General features: G+C 37.6%; 1 protein-coding gene across 4 annotated transcripts in view; it reads left to right on the forward strand.

Annotated features, from left to right (window-relative positions):
• Positions 1 to 12,313, forward strand: part of KCNIP4 (potassium voltage-gated channel interacting protein 4) — a 1,020,161-nt gene that overhangs the window by 552,392 nt on the left and 455,456 nt on the right. Inside the window, exon 1 of one of the 4 annotated variants that reach the window (XM_019743872.3) lies at positions 1,869 to 2,398. The exons of the other annotated variants lie outside the window; for them this stretch is intronic. Within the exon in view, the coding sequence (XP_019599431.3) occupies positions 2,299 to 2,398 (100 nt within the window). The 5' untranslated portion in view covers positions 1,869 to 2,298. Of the gene's footprint in view, positions 1 to 1,868; positions 2,399 to 12,313 lie in introns of those variants that run through there. 4 annotated transcript variants of the gene reach the window in all.

Consider the following 12,313-nt stretch of genomic DNA (forward strand, 5'->3'; position numbering starts at 1 on the left):
CAGTGGCGAAAAGGGAAAACAATGTATGTAAAGCATCTGGTATGTGGCGATAGGTTAATTAATGGTGACTATTGCTGTTCAGCAAGTATGTACACGGTACATCTGTGAAGTGCGATGTGCCCTCCAGACTCCAGGAGACATGTGGGGAATATAAAGAAAAGGAACACATGATTTCTGCCTTCTGGAAACTTACCCTTCGGTGTGAAGATATGCACCCAAGTAGCTATAATATAATGTATCATAAGAGGAAAAAGTCCTATACAAACACATAAAAAGGGAGAGATTTCCTCCAATGCTGCTTGGAGACGTTTCATGGCAAAGTTTTAGGAATTTGAGAGGCAGAGAGAGTGTCGAAAGGATTTTTCAAATAGATACCGTGTTTTGAACAAAGCCTGGAGGTGGAGAAGCTCAGAATGAGTTTGGGAGAAGGAAGCTGAGCCGGCAGGGAGAGTGGATGGACAGAAGTCGGGCCATCAGGTGCCGCCCTCAAACTGGTATCTGATGAGGAGGAGATCGGGAAGCTGTTGAAAGGAGCTCGAGTTTTATGCAGCAGGCAACTAGGGAGCCATGGGAAATGTTTGATTGACGGAATAATTATATGAGGGCTGCCTCTCAAAGTGATTACTCTGGTAACCTTGTATGGTGTGAATAGCACATAAAGAGACTCGTAATAAGAACAAAATCCAGGAGTGACTGAGCCCTCACTCTGTTCTAAAAGTATTATTCAGTTCCCTCAATGGCCCAGTGAGCTAAGTGCTATTATCATGCCCCTTGCTACAGAAGCAGACATTAAGGCAGGGAGATGTTAGGTCACTTACCCAAGGTCACACAGCTACTAAGGGATCCTAGACCTGAGTCCAACCAACCTGGCTCTGGACTCCATATGTTGAACCATGATGCTGTATTGCCTCAAAATCTAACCAGAAGTTAGAGATGCCTGCGTTCTACCTAGCTCTGCCTTTGTCTGATCTTTCTTGTTCTTTCTTGGTTCTCAGTTTGCTCATCTATGAAATAAGAGACTTGAATTGGTTTTCTGAGGTGCTTTCTAACACTTTTTTTTAGTCTATATTTTAATGTGGTCCTGATCTATTTAAGCAGTAATGAGGGAAGGCGGGGGTGATGAAATGATTATGCAAGATAGAGACAGAAACTCCAAAGTTTTGTTTCTGATTGATTATTTTTTCCTTCTCAAACTCTCTGTACTTCAAATTTACTTAAATTGATTTTTTAAAAAAGCATAGGAGGTACACACTGAACAACAACAAAAAAGCATATATTTTGTTATGCTGAATGGATATAAGATAATGCAGAAGGTAACTATTAAACTAAAATGTATAAATATTAAGAAGGCATTAGTTTATCGTATCCATGCTTTGAAACAGTATGATAGTTACTACTTAAACCAGAATCTTAGTTCACAGTGACTCAGACTGTACCCTAGGATAAGAGAACTCATTGAAAAGAAGAAAGTCAATATTGCATGACTCCCTTTAGCATCATTTCTCTCTGCACTCAGCTAGTTGGGACAAAACACACACTTTGCTTTTCCTGACTAGTAAACAGTGTTTCTGAAGCAGCTGAATCCAAGCTGTTACTCCGCCCCTCGTCATTTGCAGGTTTCTCTTCTTATTTCAAGATGTGGTACTCTGGTCCCTGTCTGCAGCAGAAATCCAGCTTGGTTAGTTTCCGTTTCCAAGGCAACTGACCAGCCCAACAAAGCCACAGGCAGCCAGAGCAGGCTCGCTGGTCCTGGGGACGCCCGGCCATCACTGCCACGTGTCATGTTTTTCTCGGGACCTTCTGGTGACCTCCCGGGTCTTCGGGTGATCTGCGTGTTACTTCATGCGTGGCGCTCTCTCTGTGTAAGAGTGATAACGAGGAAGCCGGTAATTCCAACAGGGTGGCTTTATCCGGCAGCCACTTCTGGGCTCTGCTACAGTAGACAGGATTAATGCATTTTCTCTCTTTCAAGCCCTTTCTCTCAGCCTCTCCATCTCTTCTCTCTCTGTCTCTCTCTCTCTCTCTCTCTCTCTGTCTGTCTCTCTCTCTGTCTGTCTCTCTCTCTGTCTCTGTCTCTCTGTCTCTCTGTTTCTCTCTCTCTCTCTCTCTCTCTCTCTCTCTCTCTCTCTCTCTCTCTCTCTCTCTCCTTCTCTTTCTCTCTCTCTCTCTCTCTCTGGCTTTCCTCCTCCCCTATTCCTCTGGCAGTAGTCTTCTTAATGTAGTTTAATGGCTTTACAAAGAAAGCCAGGCAGACAAGCACTTCTCACTGGCTGTTATCGGACCATGACCTAGCTGACCATGAACTTGGAAGGGCTTGAAATGATAGCAGTTCTGATCGTCATTGTGCTTTTTGTTAAATTATTGGAACAGTTTGGGCTGATTGAAGCAGGTTTAGAAGGTAAGGGAGTGCTTTTTAGTGACTTCTAAAAATTCTGTTTTGCAATAAAAATTTTTTAAGGAATGTAAGAGGCACCTGAAATGAGATCAGAGAAATGCTACTATGGGGTGGACATGAAGAGAGACAGCTTTTTCAGGGTGGAAAAGATTAATAAAATAAAGTTTTTGTAAGTTTCAGTCATGTTTTCACAGCAAAAGAATGTTAGAAATATGAGAAACACTTTAAATCAAAATGTTAAAACCAAAACTGAGGAAATGAAAGCTTTATAATTGGTATGTCTGCTTATATTGAGAGCATTTGGTCCATATTGATCTGAGATTTTTTAATCTAATAACCACTTTTCTTGTATCAGCAAATTTTATTTGGATATGTTGTGAGGTCCATTTTTTTGCTATGTGGATGTATTCATCAAATGGAAATGGATATACATTTGTTAAATTTTCTTATGGTTTGAGATTGGAGCCTAAGAATGGCAAGCTTTTTATAAGGTCGTCTTGAGAAGTATTTATAATATTACCTATGTTACATCTCAACGGAGAGTTTAAGGGTCAGAATCCCCAACTCATATGACAGACCTTAACATAGATTCCAAATAGCAAATTGTTTTTCAAGTGTTACTGTTTCTATTTATCAGAAGCTCATTATCTTATTTTACTTAACAATCATCTTTTCCTGTAAACAAAAAGATGTGTACTTACCTGTATCTCTTCCTGAATTAAATGCTTCTTTGCGAATCTGAGTAAATTTAGATCATTATTTTCTCACTGCTCAAACACATTTGAGAGTATGTTTTCATGCAGCTAGTAACTGTTTCTCTAAAGTTGTCAGAGCAGTTTTTAAACCCACCCCTAGGTGATGTTTGATGTAGTTATGCTTTGATATTCTTCTTGCTTTTAATTTTAAACTTGAGTAAAAATGCAAATATGTTATAAATGTATTTATATTCAAAACTAATCTAGTCCTCCAGAGAATGGCTGCCACATGTGGCAAAAACAAGATTGCGTTTACAAATAGCAAACATCCAATTGCTGTAATTGTGTCACTCTGATGTAGGTTATCAGAAACTTACCTACATTTGTAACTCAGTGGGGGAGGAAGGGTGGAAAGCAGGGTTTGTTAAAGTAATTTTAAGTAAGTTGACAGAATGCTTCTTGTAGCCCTCTTTGATGGAAATGTTGGTAGTTATAAAAGGAGAGTAAAATTCTCTCCTTTTAGTGGTGACTGCTTTTAAAATTCACTTTATCTTGTGCATTGTCATGAAACCTGGAACTTGGCTTGGTGTCTGTGTCTATTCATGTGTGTTGTTTTACTTGGCAAATGTGATTGGGACCTTCCGTGTTAATACACAGGTTTTTATTCTTCCTGAGACTGACAGTTACACAGAGTAGTGTCAGTAGTCTCAGCTAGGTTGAAGGACGTGTTTTACCTGATTTCATGGATGATGTGGGCTCATTCTTTATACTCTTTTGTTGAGGGCTTTTATTCTGGGTTTTGTGAGGAAACCTACTCTAGTATTGGTTTTCAGAAGCACCAACAGTTACTCTCACAAATAAGAGCATGTGTTTCCTTCCTCTAAGGGATGCTAACCTTTGTGATTCCCCCCCTTTTCCTTATTACTTACATTCCAGACTGTACTGATTTATATGAAAAGTTTCTTGTATTTTATATTTTGCAATATTAGCGTTTTCTGGGCCACCATCGTATTAATACTACGGAGAGAATAAGAGAGTTCTATCTTATAATATTCAACATCCATCCATATCTGATTTCCAGTGATTTGAGAAAGTATTTTTAAATGCTAACAAGTTGATAACCACATTAATGAGAAATTAGTTTCAGTGTGTAAAAATTGATAGAGACAGAGAGAAAAAGTGCCTTCGATTTCAAAGTTTCTGTAAACTTATCTCCAAAGTGAATGTTAGAGCCAGGAAACCTTCAAAACAAGATTTAAGTTGGCTGCATACTTTGCTTACTGGGGAAATAAAACAAAGGAATATCCTGAATTGTTATATTTCATTGTATAGAGTCTGAATCTATAGATGGAAATGTGCACACTGTAACGTTGCAGCCTAATTTTAATTAATGAAAGGGATAAATATTTAATAACAAAATAGCATTTTCATAGATTTTCTGAAGCTTTCTTAAAAACAAACACATGCTCATTTTATTCAAATTTATTTTCGCATGGGCGTTCCCTTTGTCCCCGACCACACCCATCATTTTACATATCTAAGTCAGGAATAATGATTTCTTTCACCTTTCTTATTTGTCTGCTGAGTGTCCTAGGACTAAAATTTGAGTATTAGGTAGAAAAATTTGGACCTAGGTTAAAGCCCTATGGTGACAGCTTTGAGTTTTTCCTAAACAATTAAATATTTGCATCTAAACTTATAATGATTTTACAGTGTTATCATTCCGAATGTAGTTTTTCTTTTTGTATTATTATTTGTGAAATATGGATTACATTCTCAAGGGCACATATGATACTGTGTTTGCATAATGTAGTTATTATCTTGCTTTAAATATGTATAGAATAAATGCACTTCAAAATAAATTAATAACCTTAAAGTCTGAAATTTTTGTATTTACTTATCTTTGAGTGCTTTTAGCTCCCATTCTTTGCCGAAGACTGGGGAGTGTGGGTCCTGGATGTCGTGGGTCCTTCTGTTCCAGTCTATGTCTGATCTGCATAAATACATGATCGTACACATAGATCCATGGAATATACTTATAAATAAAAGCAGTTGCAATTAATGGGGGATATCCTTTAACATGAGAAAATAAAACAATAATAGGAGCACAGATTCTTACCCCTCTTTACCACTTTTTTGCTTTCTAACCTTGGATCAGCCACTTTACCTCCTTAGTGGTCTAAAATGAGAAAACTGGACTTGAGAATCTCCATGGAACTTTCCATTCAAAAATTCTAAGAGTCGATCAGGCACTGAGAGTTTGAGATTTATATAACACATATCCTTTCTGATGTAATAGGTATCAATGGCCTACTTTGGAATTGATATGCAGTGCAGCAATAGGACTAATCATTTTTACTCAACCATAGTGGGATAATTCATCATACCTCAGGGAGATTTTCATTGTGTTTCAAGAGAATAGAGAAATGTCCTTTCCTGAATCTCTAGAATTTGACATTTCGGGCTGCTATTTTAGGCATCCTTTTGATTTATTTTCTCAAAACTTACATGGAGTTCCAACAACAAATAAGCACACCGTATTATACTGTATCAACATTTCGAAGTTCAGTCGTTTTTTTTTTTTTTGGTGGTTTGTGTTTATGTTGTTGTTGTTGTTGTTTTTTTTGCTTATTCTCTTCTTTTTGGTAATTTAGTTAAACTTCAATGTGTTTTCTTTTTTAGGAAAAGTAATCTTAACACCAGGTCAGTATGCATGCAAGAAATAGTTTCAACTTGAACAAAGTTTTGAGGATGACACACAAAACCAGTGTTTTGAATTCGCAGGCTCTCTCTACTGAGGAGTTTAAGAAGCTCTAGAGTTATGCTGGTTTGGAATACTAAAACCTCACAACAGTCACTTGCCTCCTTTCCAGCTATCAAAATGAAAGTGGTTTTTGGTTAACACATTCCAGTGAGAGATTGAATGAAAATTTTAATGGCAAAGCTATTTCATTATTTCTGTACGTCACACTGGGCTGTGAAAATATCTGCTGTTCATCCAAATATGTATTAAAACATGCTGAAGCAGTTAATGAATTTAAAAAAGAAGCATCCTTCTCCCTACTACCAATCTTAGGAAAAGGCAAAATTTTACAAAATACAAGAACACAACTTGAGAAAAGTCACTTTTATGGGTAACTGTCTTTGATAAAAAGACAAAAAGAAATCAACAGATAATCTAAGTCCTTTATAGAACATGCATTACAATTTTTTTGTATTTATTAGCTCACTTATTTAGCAGATATCTGTAATACTATAACATAAGCTTCCTCAAGAGTTCTCAAAAAGGTATTATCGGTGCACATGGAGATAGATTTTTGGAATGCACATTCTTAATTTTCCTGTGCTGTGGAGAGCAGTGTAGATTGTTGGGTCTGTCAATAAGTTGGGCCAACTGGGAATACTGAGTGTGTGTCCATTCCATGATGTTTAATGAGAACTAATGGACGGGAGATGACTGGAAGGGGGCTGTTATTTCTATCTCAAATAGCTTCACTGAAATTTATAAAGCTGACTTTTTAAAAATTCTGCCAGCATTCTCCTTCCCCAAATGCAAGGGGCTGCCAAAGGTGATGTGTATTTGAACAATGAGAAAAGTCTTTCTAAACTATAATGCTTAAGAAATATAAAAATAATTGATGATGCTATTAGAACACTTAAGCATATTACCTTTTACCCCATCTGGGAATGGGCTAAAGGAAATATTTATTTACACCATTTGACTTTCTTTAGTTCTTTCTATAGTTAACATTTCTTTTATTTGTAGAACATTCATTAATGCTTAAAAAGGGGCTATTGGAAGACGAGGATTTAGTATGTTCAGAGATGACACTCAGAGAATCCAGAGTTATTTTGCTTAGATTCTATTCATGACTTTGCCTCTTAATAGACGTGTGATTTGGGGCTATTATTTGACCTCTATCATCCTTATTTTTTGAATTAATAAAACAAAATAATGATAAAGAATATTAATACCTTACCTTATTGAAGATTGCCTATGCATGAGGCACATGTCAAACACAATGTAGTATTAACTCTGTATTAAAGTGTTAATCATAGAGTAGTATTAGCATAGTAGTATCTTATTTAATCTTCACCGTGGTCCTCTGAGGTAGGTACTACTGATGTCAGTTTAGAGATAAGAAAACTTAGACCTATAAAGCTAAGAAACTTGGCTCAAAGTTACTCACCAAGTAAGTCATAAAGCTGGAATTCAAATTCAGGCCATCAGGCTCTATATACTGTTTTATAATTTTAATTTCCTAGATGTTACAGCGTGATGGTTATGCAAATAATTTGGTGAAGGGGAGAAAATGTAGGTCAATTACCCACGAACTCTTTCTACAAGTCTTTCTTAAACACATTCTATATGTGAAATACTCAATTACTGACATTGTTTAACATGCATAGATGTTCATATTGACATACAGACTATATTGTTCGAAATACAGCACTAAGTCTCATAAAGCCTCTTTCTTACAAATTAGACAAGTCTTGTGACATAAATGAGTCTGCATTACAGTCAAGTCAAATCAAGTGTAGTCTTTAGTTGAGCTCTGGGGTGAAAATTGAGAAAGTAGATCGATTCATACTGAGCCCCATTTCTATCTGGTTTGTTTCTGGGCAGCAGGTAGGACACCGGAAATAGATGGGACAGAGAAGGGCTAGTGATTTTGGAGAAAAGAGAAAATTCTACATAAGATGCTACAATGTAAAGATGAGCTTCTGCATCCAAGAAAGGGGTTGTATATGAAAGGGTCTGAGATTTATAAGGAAGGCTGATTGGAGTATGGACCAAAAAAAAGGTAACAAGATGATTTTGGAGTAAGGGTATCCAAAATTGATTTAGCGCATAATGTAAAACTCAGTGGGAGTTTAGGCTTAATCAGGATGGTGATCGACACAAAACATATACTACAGCCTTTTCATGCAGGTATAAAGCATGAAGAAACACAAATAGTTCTAGTTATAGGGAATAGAGTGCTAGGGAGGGAAGGTGCTTACTTTAGTTGACAATCTACCATAGGACAAATGGTGAAAGTAGTGTTAGATATGCCATGCCCTGGAATTATCGTAGCAACCATACAAGATTATAGGTGTTGTTCCTTTTTATGCACCTGGATAAACTGGAGCTTCACAGAGATGAATAACTTGGTCAGGTTCACAAGATAAATGAAGGATTCTGTATTAGTTCCAATACCTTCAGAATGACACAGATCCAAGTGACATTCAGAAGATAAATATTCAAAAATTGGATAAAATATACACAGACAAACAAAAAGCCTTATCTAATATAAACCTTTCCTATAGACGATGCCTATAAAAATAAAAAAAGTCGTGTTTTTTTAATTTGACAGATGTTTTTTCACTTCTAGCTCTATGTGGAAGTATTCTATGTAGATGTACAAGCATGATAGTGAGCCAAAAAATTAGGAAGGAGGAAAAAAACAGGAAAGATATGCCTATAATTCACATAAGTGAATTTCTGATTTATTGAGTCTTCACAGAATGGAAGATCCTTTAGAAATTACCAGTTCCCAGTTAACTATTTTATCGATAAATAAACTGAGTCCCAGAGAGATGAAATCATTTATTATACGACTTGTTTCTGACAGAATTCTTCTCTGCAGAGAAAAAAAAACGTTGAATGGATTATACTCAGGAAATAAACTTCAAACATAATCTAAACGCCACAAAATATTTATCCAAATTATAGCTTTCCTAAATTATTCAGCTAGTGGACCAATAACTCTAAAGTCCAAGAATCCTAAGACTTGGGTGATGGTGAGTTGCTTTCTGGATTAGCTTTATTATTATGGATAGATGCTACTACAAAGAATACTTAGGTTAAGGGACTTGTCCATAAATTGGGGTGTTTTCCACCTCAATGGCTTGTCTGAATAAGTTAGTGATAGAGAGTCATTACTATTTAACAGCCATTCGGTGGCCCAATAGATGAATTTCTGGAAGACCCAGGTTCAATACCCAATAGATATACTGGGGGTGCCAAATATGTATATACAAGTGGACACTTCGGTCAACGTTGCTCAAGCAGTAGTTCGCCGTAATCAGAAGTGTCTGGATGTTGATGGTAACCACTTTGAGCACCTCTTGTAATTGTAGAAGTCAAAGGTGACTTGTATTCATCTTTTGTTATCATTATATATTGAGTATTATAATTTTAATACAGTTTTCTTAAAATGTATATATGTTTTTTGGCACCCTCTGTCTATATACAAATCACAAGGGCAGTTATCCTAATTGCTCATCACTCTGATTATTAATAGCAGGATGCTAAGTTTCTCATGAGCCTTAGTGCTTCCACCATCTCACAGAGGCCCTACCCTAACCTCTCTGCTTGAAATTCACCCCAAGGCTGTTGGAAGCAGTTCTTTAAAAAACATTTGCACGGGTCAGGAGGCTCATCATTAACAGGAACCTTACTGCTGAAGCAATGCCCATTTTGTGGTTTGGTTTTCTTACAGAGAGACCACAGAGTATAGATGCTAAGAGCACATACTCTGAAAGCAAAATAATTGCATTTAATAATAATTAAATACCAGTTCGAATATATATTAATTGCATGACCTTGGGTAAGCACCCCATCTCCTGTACTCAGTTTATTTATATGTTAAATGAGAATAATCATAGGTACCCCCACCCCCACCATCCTGTCTGTTGTGTGGATTGACATGAGTTAATATTTGTTTGTGCTTACAACTCTGTTTAGGATATAACAAACGATTTGTGTGTTTTGCCATTATGGCCAGGCAGTATCATCTTTCTTTCCAAAGAAAGGAGGCCACCACTCAATCTGAAACCCAAAGCTGAATTCATTGCTTGCTAATAAGCAAGTAAGAGCTGTACTTACAGAATACAGTCTCTCAGAGCAAACCACTGCTGGTGTGTATAAGGTTTGGGACTTTCTAAAACGTGGTGATTACGAATGGAAAGTTGTCATTAATTGATTGAGTTGGGTTTAAAGTTGGTTCTGGTGTTACTTGTTACTATAATCAAAGGACAATCATTCACTTCATTTCTTGAAACTATATTGCAAGAACATACTTTTTTTTTTTTTTAATGGTAAACAACATTTAAGATTATTTATTGAGCTGCTCCCATGTTCCAGCCACTGTTTCAGAAACTGTTGATATCACCATGAGCACAGACAAAACTTCTGTTCTTGCAAGTTGACCTGCTAAATTTTGAGATACAAGCTATAAATGCAACAAAAATGTACAGGACCCAGAATCGTTATGGTAGACTTCATTCATTCATTCATTCACTAAATATGTGTTCGTCTACCATGCTGCACACGTGATTCTAGGCACAGAGATGCACATAGAAATAAACAAGCCCTTGTAGAATGTCATGTTCTATTAGGAAAGGCTTACAAAATGGATAAATCAAAGGATGGACTGCCTTCAGACATGGCTGGATCTGGATCTAGGGATTCAAATGATGATGTCTCCCAAAAAAAAGAAAAAAAAATGGGGATATGTAATCTGGTGTTTAATACAGACAAGCATGAATTATAGTGAGGAGACAAAAACTGGGGTGTTATTTATGATAAAGTGATGATAAAAGTCCTTTCTGGAGAACTGACTTTTCTGCCAGTACATGAACAAAATGAGTGTGGAAGACACAGGAGAATCTGGGACAAGAGGATTCCAGGCAAAGAGACAACCAAGTACAAGAGCATTTGGCTAGACGTGTGTTTCTTGCGTCCAGGGAGCACAAGAAGTCTGGTGGAACTGGAACAAAGTGAGCTAGTGGGAGGGGCAGTGGTGGGAGGGGCAGTGGCGGGATCGCCAAAGTCACATCATGCAGGGCCACTGCAAGGACGTTGGGTTTTATTCTTTGCTTACTGTGAAGCCACTGAAGGATTAGGGTCGGAAGTCTCTACAAGTCCCTGATTCCAGCAGTTTTTATAGGTCATCGTGTCTGCCACACTGTATCTACCTACCCCAGTCTTGGGGTGGGGTCTACACCCAGACAGTACTTTGCTCTGCCCCAGATATCTGCCAGGACATTGATTTCTTATCTTTTGTCAGCCCTCCCTTATCTGGAAAAACTGCCTGCACTTCCCCATGACCAATCTTTAGCATATGTTCAGGCTGAAATATTCGTTCCTCTTTGTTGAGCTGGATCTGACCTGTCACCTGCCCTATGGGGTGAGCAAGCCTAGTCGTCACCTCCTCACCGGCTGCTTCACGGTCCTGGGTTATGAACCCCACTCTTAATTGCACCTGTAGGACCAATGCACCGTGTTTCCCTGAAAATAAGACCTAACAGGAAAATAAGCTCCAGCATGATTTTTCAAGATGACATCCCCTGAACATAAGCCCTAATGCGTCTCTTGGAGCAAAAATCAATATAAGACCCAGTCTTATTTTCGGGGAAACATGGTAAATTGTATTAATAAGACTTTACTGGAGAAGGCATTTAAAAAAATAAAATAATATTCCTTGAGCACCTGTTGTAGTGAGAGATTAAGACAGTGGAGGTGAAAAGGCAAATTTGACAGAAAAGGAAAGCCGTGTTGTTTTCCTTTGAGTAACTCCCCCTCCCCTACATATTAGCTTCAAAGAAAAATATTCAAATCGGGCATATTCCAAATTGAGAAGAGAATAATGCATTTATATTCCAGATATTTATACTAATACATTTTTTTGAATGAGCAAGAATCATAGAGACTGTAGTCCAACCCCCTCATTTTATGAGTATATTGAGTCCCAGGAAGGTTAATTGACATTAGAAATGACAAAACTAATTCGTACCATGAGATACCATAGTAATTGCATCATCTGCGATAGAGTGATAACTTCTAGGTGAGTTGCTAATAATTTAACACATTTATAGTACCCAGCTGTTGTAAAACCCTGTCAGAATAATCTTATTTACCATAACTACAGAGATTCCAGCCCCTTACTTAAGAATATATTATGAATCTTTTTTCCTCATATTGTTATTTTCTAGTTTTACTGGCTTATGCCCAGGAAAATGGAGGCGGGGTTTTTCTGATGTGCAGGCAGAAACAAAGCTCCTGAAGAAACTGGTGAGGAATGCCAAAATGGGACCCACAGTGGTCAAGACACAGGGCCACATCCCAAAGCCCTGTGCTCAGGCATTCGGGCATCAGAGGAATGTCGGAGTGGGGCTGCACAGAGGGAGGCCCGGAGCTGGTGGGCCAGACAATGGCAGCCATGCCAATCATACCAGC

Source organism: Rhinolophus sinicus, chromosome 1 (assembly GCF_057876585.1).
Source record: "Rhinolophus sinicus isolate RSI-liver-muscle chromosome 1, RSI-T2T, whole genome shotgun sequence".
NCBI lineage: Eukaryota > Metazoa > Chordata > Mammalia > Chiroptera > Rhinolophidae > Rhinolophus > Rhinolophus sinicus.